Below are 10437 nucleotides of genomic sequence, written 5' to 3'. Positions count from 1 at the left end.
ATAGTGGGAGGTGATATTCTTAGGATGGTTATTGATTTCTTCAGGGGTAACACTCTGCCTAAATTGATCACTCATACTAACTTGGTCTTGTTTCCTAAGAAGGAGTTAGTGCATGAGTTCACTGATTTGAGGCCTATTAGTTTGAGTAAGTTCATCAATAAAATCATCTCTAGACTGATGCATAATAGGATTGAAGGTTTGCTACCTAGATTGATATCTCCTAATCGGTTTTGTAAAGGGTAGAAGTATTATTGAGAATGTTTTATTAACTCAGGAAATTCGTTTCTGATATCAAGAAGAGAGGAAAGCCTAGTAATTTTCTTATTAAACTAGATATGTCCAAGGCATATGACAGGATCTCGTGGGTTTTTCTAATGAAGGTATTAAGAAAGATGGGATTTTCAGAGGTGTTTGTTGATGTAATATGGAGAATAATTTCTAGCAACTGGTATTTTGTGCTTATTAATAGGCAGGCACATGGATTCTTTCACTCTACTAGAGCAGTAAAACAAGGAGATCCTTTGTCTCATGTTTTATTCATTATCTCAACAGAGGTTCTCAGTAGGGCACTAAATACATTGATTGATGATAATCAATTTGTAGGCTATGGATTACCTAAGTGTAGTGATAATCTGAACCATTTGGTGTATGCAGATGATACCATCATCTTTACATCTTCAAATAAGTATTCTTTGGAGAGAATAATGGAATATTTGCAGGAATATGAAACTGAATCTGGCCAAAAGATAAATAAGCACAAGAGTGCTTTCATTCTTCATCAAAATGTTGCAGGAGAGGTAAAAAAGTTGGTAGAGGAGTGCACATGGTTTACTAGAGGTCAATTTCGTCTAACTTATCTTGGTTTCCCCATAACTCATGCTAGGAAAGGGAAATCTTACTATGATGAGCTGATAAAGAGAGTCAACTAAAAATTACAAGTTTGGAAAGGGAACATGCTATCTTATGAGGGTAAAGAAGTCTTAATCTCTAGTGTTTGTGTTCCTATTCATGTGTTGTCCGCAATTGTTCCTCCTACATGTGTTTTAAAAGAGCTTCATAGAATATTTGCTAAGTTCTTTTAGAATAATAAGGTTAATGGGAGAAGTAAACATTGGGAAGCTTGGGATAAAGTTTGTTTGCCTAAGCAAGAAGGTGGATTGAGTTTTAAATCACTATTTGCAGTGTCACAAGCTATGTATGTGGAGATTTAGAACTCAAAATACTTTATGGGCTAATTATATGTGGAACAAGTACTGTAAGAAGCAAATACCAACACTAGCTCAGTGGAAGGAAGGTACACAACTTTGGAAATTTATGTTACATAATAGGGAGTATCTTGAAGAGCATATATGGTGGGAACCTAAGGGTGGAACTGTATCTATTTGGTATGATAATTGGACTAGACTAGGTCCATTATATCATCTACAACCACAACACTCTTATTACCCTATCACTAGGGTAGACATCTTTATGACAGAGGAAGGATGGGATTATGAGGAAATGAAGTATTGTTTATCTGATGAGGTGTGCAATATGTTAAAATTCATTTAGATCAGGTAAAGCAGACAAATGCAATTGACAAATCATGGTGGACTGTAACAGGTTCTGGACAATTTTCATTCAAGACTACTTGGGAATTATTGAGGAGAAAAAATGCAATTTCTGAATGGTATAAGAAAATCTGGATAGTTGGGCTACTATTTAAAATATCTTTTTTTGGATGGAGAGTGTGGACAAACAAGATCCCTGTAGCAGCTACCATGGCTAACTGGAATCCTAACCTATCTCTTTTATGTAATTGTTGTAATTTTCTAGAAAGAGAGAGACTGTGGAACATTTATTCATTAAAGGGGAAATGGCCAATATTGTGTGGAAGTATTTTTCACAAGCTGCTGGTATAATTGCTCCGAGGATCCAGGTGAAACAAACTATGAAAAGGTGGTGGGATTGTCAAGGAAACACTAGGCAGAAGATGATTTTTTAGGTAATGCCTAACATCATCATGTAGATTATATGGAGGAGAAGAAACACAATTTTGCATTGAGGGACATACTCTGTAGATAAGGTGATATGGGATATCACTAACTTGACTCAGAGATTGCTTATAAAGAAGTTTGGTTATGCAAATGTTCCTAAATCCTGGCCTCATATGATTGCAATTCTAGATGAATATAGGCCAAAATTTCAATATAAACTGGTAAAATGGTGTCCACCTCCTACAGGTTGGTAGAAATGCAATACATATGGAGATTCAAGGGGAAATCCAGGACTTAGTTCTGCAACCTTTTGTGTGAGGGACTCTAAAGGTGATATATTGGGTGCTAGAGGTTTGAAAATAGTTGATTCTACTAAGTTGATTGTTCAGGCAATTGCTATAAGAGAACGACTTTCGTATTGTTTTGAGAAACAATTATCTAAGGTCATAATTAAAATTGATTCTATGGCATTGGTGCATATATTGAATGGAGAGTGGGAAGTGCCTTGGAGAATGACAGTGGAGGTCAACTCCATTAATAGGCTAAGGAATGCTTTGACAGTAAGAGTACAACACTCTTTTTTTTAGTAAAGTAATTAAATGATATTAGAAAGCATCAAGAAGATGCAAAGTCACAAATCACAATGTATAAGAAAGCTGCTCCAACCAGAAATATATGGAGCTAGCTTGGAAAGAACTTGAGAAACAGTTAAAAGGGGCCCTACTACTCTACTGTACTAGAGATAGAGAACTAACAAAACCCAAAAATTAACAACACTGTTTACAGTGGCAAAAAAATGCCAACTAAATAAACTAAATAGACATTTGGCCTTGATTACGCAAAAAGAGGTTGATATCCATTCAAAACATCTGTTGTTTCTCTCCTTCCATAGGTTCCAAAAAATTATTGTTCGGATCATTCTCCAGATCTTTCTGATGGATTTGTCAACTCTCCACAATATCCAGCTGGCATAGGCATCCTTGATGGTGTAGGGCATTACCCATTGTAGGTCAATCATAGAGTAGAAAAAATGTCATAGGCTATCTGCTGCAGGGCAGTGCAAAAAAAAGGTGATTAACACTCTCATTGGTATGCTTGCACATGACACGTCTGTTGATGAGGATTACACCTTTTTTCCTAAGATTGTCTTGTGTTAGGCATGTTTCCTTCAGGGTTGTCCAGGTGAATCAAGATACTCTGAGAGGCTCCCTAGTTTTCCATACATGTTTCCAAGGCCAAAATTGAAGAATGTCATTCTGGGAGCTCATGTTTTTGTAGCATTCTTTCACAGTGTAGGCCTTCTCCTTAGAATTACCCCAAAGAATCCTATCTTGATCTTCAACCACCAGTGTAGTGCTTTCCAAAGTTTCTAGGAGGAAAAGGATGTCATTAATCTCCTAATCCTGAAAGTTCCTTCTGAAAATAGGAGCCCAAAAGTTTTTTTCTCTAGGCTATAGTTGCTTCTTATTGAAGGCTATCTGGAACAAGGAGGGGAAAACATCTTTTAGCATAGCGTTCTCATGCCATTTGTCTTGCCAAAATCTGATCTTGAGTCTATTACCATCCTTAAAGGATACTTCCCGAAAGAAATAATCTTGGAAACTACTTATATGTTTCCATACCCCAACACCATGGGGTTCATTGCTTTCATTTGGACACTAGTGATCTTGAATGCCATATTTAGCCTTGATGACGTCTCTCCAAAACCCAGTCCCAGTTTGTCTATACCTCCAGAGCCACTTCATGAGTAGGTTGTTATTATGGAGTTTGAGATTCCTGATTCCTAGGCCTCCTTGAGTCTTAGGGTGAGTAACTGATTGCCATTTACCAAGAGAGTACTTATGAGTGAGGATGTTGCCTTCCCACAAAAATCTCCTTCTGAGCCTATCCATTTTCTTTAGAATTGAACCTGGTATTGGAAATAAAGACATACAACATGTAGGATTACTTTCTAGGACACATTTGATAAGAGTGAGCCTACCACCCATGGAAAGGTATTGCATTTTCCACGTGGCTAGCCTCTTCTCCATTTTTTCAATAACTCTATTCCAGATTCCAGAGGATTTGAAACTTTCCCCCAAGGGAAAGTCTAGATAGGTGGTAGGTAATGACCCAATTTTGCAACTAAGTATGCTAGTAAGATCCTCTAGAGTGGCCGCCTAATTTACTGGATATATCATACTTTTGAGCATGTTAATATGGAGTCCAGAGATGGCCTCAAAAACTACGAGAGTGGTGTTGAGATTAGAGACATGCTACCTATCAGCTCCACAAAAAATGAGAGTGTCATCTGCATAGAGTAGGTGAGAGACATGACAGTGGTGGTTGGATTGCTGCCTACTTGGAATCCTTGAATCCATTGGAGTTCTTTAGCCTTAGTTAACAACTGAGATAGCCCTTCTATTGCAAGAATGAATAGAAAAGGAGAGAGTGGATCCCCCTGCCTCAACCCTTTTTTAGTAGAGAAAAATCCAGTTGGACTTCTGTTGATCAGAACTGAGAATTTTACAGTTGAAATGCAAAATAATATCCATCTTATCCACCTACTACCAAAGCCCATTTGTTTCAGAATATTGATTAGATAAGCCTAGTTGAGCTGATCAAAGGCTTTCTCTATATCCAATTTGCATAAGATCCCAGACTCACCACTTTTCATTCTCCAGTTTAGCACTTCATTAGCAATCAAGGATGCATCAGTTATCTGTCTATTCCTTAGGAATGCACTTTGTTGCCCTGAGACTAGAGAATTCATCACATTTTTCATCCTTCCTGCTAGGACTTTAGCCAACATCTTATAGACACTACCTATGAGGCTTATAGGTCTATAGTTTCTAAGCTCCACAACACCTTTCTTCTTTGGAATTAGAGCAATAAAAGAGGCATTGCAAGATCTCTCCATTTGGCAATTCTGGTAAAAGAAATTGAGAGTTGCTAGCATATCATCTTTGATGAAGCACCATGATTTCTAGAAGAAAGCCATGGTGTAACCATCAGGGCCTGGGGCTTTGTCAGGGGCACAAGCCATGAGAGCATTAGAAATCTCCAATTCAGTGAAAGGGAGCTCAAGCTCGTCTTTTTCTTCTATGTTGAGGGTGGGCAGGTTCTTAGAGACAACTGAGGGTCTCTAGGATTCATCCTCCTTGTAAATTTGTTGATAGTACCCCAAAATGCCATCATTTATCCTTACTTTGTCTTCAATCAATTCATCTATTATTCGTAGTTTATCAATGGAGTTACCCCTTCTATGTGAATTGGCCATTCTCTGAAAGAATTTTGGGTTTCTGTCCCCCTCTTTAAGCCATAGGCATCTAGATTTTTTACTCCATGAGATCTCTTCAGCTACTACAATTTGTTGAAGCTGTAGTTTAAGATTCAAGGACGGTGTTTTTTCTTGTGGTGAAAAAAAGGATTGTGAGTTCAGCTAATTGATCCAATTTCCCTAGTTCCAAAAGAGCCTTAGTTATTTGTCTTTCAATATTGTCATACACCTCTCTATTCCATTTAGAAATGTCTTTCTTTAGGTTTTGAGTTTCTGCAACAACACAAAGTCTGGGGTACCCTGTATAATGTAGGATTGCCACCATCCTTTTATCATATCAATGAAGTTTTCTGCTTAGAGCCACATGTTCTCAAATTTGAGGTAGGATGGTGATGTCTCCCAATCTCCGCTTTCTAAGATGATGGGTTTATGATTTGAAATTACTTTAGGCATTGTGTATTGTTTGATAGCCCTGAACATCTCGCTCCATTCTGATGAATAAAGGAACCTGTCAATTCTTGAGGCTTGAAAAGTATCCTCCCCTCTTGACCAGGTGAACTGTGCTCCTTGGAGAGGAGGATCGATCAGTTCGAGATCCAAAATGGTATTTGAGAGCCCCTACATAGCACTAGATTTTCTAGTACAATTTAGCTTTTCACCCTCAAATCTACATACATTGAAATCTCCTCCTATGACCCACATATCAAACCATAATCCCCTAATTGATGCTAACTCCAACCACAGGTCCTCCCTTTCTGGATCGGTGTGTGGTTCGTATACTCAAGTGAAAACTCATTTGAAGTCTTCAGATGTGCTCTCAAATCTACATGATATGGAAAAGGCCCCTGCCTTTGACTCAACACAATTCCATGCTCTTTTGTCCCATAAAATTAATACCACACCTTTGGTGCCAATTACATTAACTTCTGCCCATGAAAGCCATTTATTCCCCTATATTTGTCTGATTAGAGATGGATTCCAAGACTCTATTTTGGTTTCCTATAAACAAACAATGTCTGTTCTCCACTTTTGGATAAGAGATTTCAAAGTACTTCTCTTATATTTATTATTAAGACCTTGCACATTCCAGTTGAGAATTTTAACTATCATCTGGAATGAACTTTGTGGTACATACCCCTATCTTTCTTTCCACTTTCATCTTGCAGACCCCAATCCAATTTTTAAGTTCATTTGTTGCTTTGAGATTTCCTCTTTTCCTCCATTCTTAGTATAATGTCCAAGATTTCATGCTCGAAACCTGAAATGTTCACCCCCAGTGCTTTGCATGCCTTCAATATAGTAAATTTTGTCCATTTTGATGTTTCCACCACAGTAGGGGAATCAATAATTTGTGGTGAAGGATCATTGCGCTACTGTAGAGGAAGAAGACTATTGAAAATTGAGAAAAGGGATCTGAATTAGAGTCATAAACTATGGTGGTGATTGGATATTGCCTACACGTACCCAAATAAGGCACTGGATTTTCTGTTTCATCATCTGCTACAAGCTGAGAGAATGCCCCTGCCTCATGCTCCAATTTCCGGTGATTGGAGGCTTGAATTTCCAGTTCAAAAGGGTCGAAGGAGGCTACAAAGATAGAACTCAAAAGTCTGAAGCTACATGGGTCTGCTTTGGCAATGGCGGCTCTCCAAACTTGCGTACTGTAATTTTCCTTGTGTGTCTTCCTTTTCTTTGGGCCTTTGGTATAATAATCATTGTTCAAGGCTGGAGAATTCTCCCATAATAGTGTTGGGCCTGCCCATTTGGAATTAAATAAGACTTGCCCTTTTTATTGCCCAGATAATCTTTGTGTTATGTGGGACTGTATGGGCCTATGCTCCCAACAGCTTTTCAACCCTAGCCGACTCAGAATTTTGACCAACGGGTAAAGGAGAGGACCGAATCTTCGTGATTATCACTAATTCAAATAGCCAACCAGCAGATTCGAAATTCAAACTCACCGAAAACTTCTTGGCTAAATTTTTGACGCAAATACGGGCCCAGTGAAAGTGGGATTTGTTCTTTGTGTCTTCGTCAACACCAATGAAGTCTCTGCAGTTGTCCCTTATATGCTCGAAAGTGTCCATGGTCCAAGCGCTTAAGGGGATCCCAAATACTTTCAGTCGGATGTTTTCTGATGGCTCACATGTCTGAGAGTTGATGTCTTTTGACCACCACGACAAGTTTAGGTGCCTTTCATTCCAAAACCATTCCCCTGCTTTAACTCTTATTAACTCTTGCCGGGAAGGGAACTCAAAGAGAAATTGATTGTGATCAAGGGGGGTGACTTTCCATCTAGTGAGAAACCATTTTTGAATTAAATCAGGGTTGGGGCTGTGATAGAAAGGGTCATTGAAAGTGCCCACCAAGCTTCTGTGGAGAGGGTGGTCAATGACTCCACCTATGCTTGTTTGTTGGCTGATTTCTGGCCAGTTAACTATGCTAGCAGCAGTTCGATACGATTTTGTTAATGGAGGCGGTAATGGTGATGACCCTATCTTGTAGTTTTTTCCCAAAAATTGAATCATTTTAGTCGCAAACTTCGTCCGTCCACTATTATAGCTTATCTCCGGAATGATTACTACACCTTTTGAGGAGTCATGCCATACTTCAATGCGAATAAATCGACCATATATGTTGAAGTTTTGGTAGACATTGTATAGGTTGTGTTGTTGTTTTCTACCCCACCTTATGTATAGTTGTCCAGAACCCTTTGAAGCTTGTATAAGAGTCTCACATATCCATCTTAGATTTTGTGAATCTAAGCTTATCTTACTTGTAAATCTCCTTCCTCTTTCTATTAATGAAAACTAGTTGAATGTGTATCCCCTGTATTCTTGAGTTCGAAAGATTTATCCCCACTAATGAAAAAAACTTTTCCCCCATAATGAAAGAAGTTTCTGGTGGTTTGAAGCCATCGAAGGGAAGGAATCTTTAGGCTGTTAGGGTCTCTAGGAAATTGCTTTTGAGCATGTGTACAACACTCCTTATGGGAGGGAAATAATCTTGCTGACTTAGTTTTTGATTTTGCAGGTAGCTTTGAATACAACAACTTTCAGAGGTTCCAGTTCAAGCTAAGAAAATTATTAACTTAGACAAGCAGAGCATACCAAACATAAGAATCAAACAGGCATGTCTTTTGACATCCACAATGTAGGTCTACTAATATGATACAATGTTAAAACATAAGTGTGTAATCAGAGAAAAGGTTACAATCTGCTATATATTAAGTGAAATCTGAAATAGTTTTTGTTGGTTAAATATACCGTTCAGGTGGTGAGAGCTTGAGGTGTCACATATGGTATGAAACCAGGATTCACATAGTATTATAGTAGCTTATTTTCTTTTGTATTATACATTTATTTGTTGCAAGCAATTCACTGTAGTTACATTAATATTTATTTTCTTAATTGTGGTGGTGATATTAATCTTCGGATTCATACCATCATGGAAAAGGAAAACAATGTTAAGGTAACAATAAAGATCTAAATTTTAAGTCTTACCATGATGCTGCAAAAGCTATAAAAAGCTTAAAGTTGGTTTTATCTTCAATTCACTGCGTTTACAAATAAAGAGAATGTTAATAATATGAAGGTGATAATTTCAATGGTGATTCAACCCATTGATTTTAGATCTGAAAATTATTGTACATTATCTTTTCTGGAAATCTTAGACTGGGAGATAAACAAAACATCAATTGAAGCAACATGAGATTCTTAATTATAGTCAAGATCTGTATTGATCGGATTCTTCGAGAACTCGAGAAACAATCCACAGATTCGCAACAAAAACAAGTCAGATGCAACAACATAAGTAAAGTGGAAAGTAGCGAAATGATTAAAAGTATCTACGATTCGAGGTGTAACAAGCTTACCTTTAAGCTCTATAGTTGGAAGCAACTGTGTTCCATGAATTTTCACACCAAGAATCTGAGAAGAAGCAAGAACACTTGAGCTACTTTCCAGATATTTTTACTTTTTGTTGTTGTAGTTTGTTTCCTTTTTTGTTGGTCTAATTTGTGGGCTTTTTGTACTTCTAATACTTATTGCATTTCTTTAATAAATAAATTTGGGCCTATTTGGCCGGTTGAAAAAAAAAGATAAATAATTGTTATCTTAATGAATTGATCACTCACAAAATGTCAATTTCAATTTAAAAAGATAAACCATCTACTTTTAAAATCAAAAAGTTTGTAAAAAAAAATAGTAAAATTGAATAAAACATCTACAGTTACACATAAAATTTGTAATTTGTAGTTCTAATATGTACGCAATTTTATAAATTGTTCAAAATACAAATAATTAGAAAACCACATGCACATAATATATATATGTGTGTGCGCGTGCGCGTGTAGACAGTAAAATTCACGTCGAGAAAACAATAATCAAGAACGAAAAAATATCGCAACAATCATATTTATTATTTCAAAGTGTGAGTGTTACAATCTCTATGATTCCTCTAAATTCGCCTTTTCGGATATAATTTTAGGGTTCTTGAGCTTGATCTTGGATTCAAGGGGTTCGAAGCTTGTTCTTGAATCTTTGATTAACTTGAACTTGAACTTGAACTTTATCTTGATCTCGACTTTAAATTAAACTCAAGGGCTTCAAGCTTGTTCTTGAATCTTGTAGTCTTTATCTTGATTTGTAGATTTGATGAACTTGATATAGACATGAACTTGATGATCTTGATCTTGAACTTGATCTTGGATTCAAGGGCTTTGGAGCTTGTTCTTGAATCTTCAATGAACTTGAATTTGAACTTTATCTTGATCTTGACTTCTAGTTGAATTCAAGGGCTTCAAGCTTGATTTTGAATCTGGTGGTCTTGATCTTGATAGTTTTTTATCTTGAACTTGAACGCTTGAATTCTCGACTTGTAGAGAAATCTGTTGCTTTTGATCCACGAGTTTTCTCTAACTTCTAGTTAGAATTCTTGGTTCCTTTTTTAAATTATGAGGACCCCTATTTATAGTTTTAGAATAGAGGAGTTGTGCTAGGAATAGGATTCCGTTTGGCCAATCAGATTTAAGTGACATGACTTTTGGGCTTTATGGAGCGGGCTTTAATTAAATTCATACTTATTAGATTTAAATAATTAACTCAATTATATTAATCTATAATATTTATTTGGATTAATATTTTCATGAATTTAATATAATTCGAATCATTTTATAAATTTATATTTAATAAATTTTAAATG

General features: G+C 36.7%; 1 protein-coding gene across 1 annotated transcript; it reads right to left on the bottom strand.

Annotated features, from left to right (window-relative positions):
• Positions 1-3634: 3634 nt before the first annotated feature.
• On the bottom strand, positions 3635-4875 carry LOC125808498 (uncharacterized). Its single transcript, XM_049488197.1, has 3 exons — positions 4623-4875; positions 4236-4472; positions 3635-3885 (listed from the first exon to the last, which is right to left on the bottom strand). Exons 1-3 carry the CDS (start codon positions 4873-4875, stop codon positions 3635-3637), a joined length of 741 nt encoding a protein of 246 aa, XP_049344154.1.
• Between the last annotated feature and the right edge of the window lie 5562 nt (positions 4876-10437).

This window comes from Solanum verrucosum, unplaced genomic scaffold (assembly GCF_900185275.1).
Source record: "Solanum verrucosum unplaced genomic scaffold, falcon-dt-bn FXZP01000112.1, whole genome shotgun sequence".
NCBI classification, from domain to species: domain Eukaryota; kingdom Viridiplantae; phylum Streptophyta; class Magnoliopsida; order Solanales; family Solanaceae; genus Solanum; species Solanum verrucosum.
Note: the sequence above shows the minus strand (reverse complement) of the source record. Positions and strands in the feature narration are given on the sequence as shown.

Excerpts from the sequence above, each read along its gene's own strand:
- LOC125808498 (XM_049488197.1), bottom strand. The coding sequence starts at position 4,875 with ATGGAGAGATCTTGCAATGCCTCTTTTATTGCTCTAATTCCAAAGAAG. Across the intron at positions 4,473-4,622 it reads AAACTGGAGAATGAAAAGTG|TTCTGATCAACAGAAGTCCA; the intron begins GTGAGTCTGGGA and ends TAAAATTCTCAG. Across the intron at positions 3,886-4,235 it reads ATTTTTTGTGGAGCTGATAG|GTTCAATTCTAAAGAAAATG; the intron begins GTAGCATGTCTC and ends TTCCAATACCAG.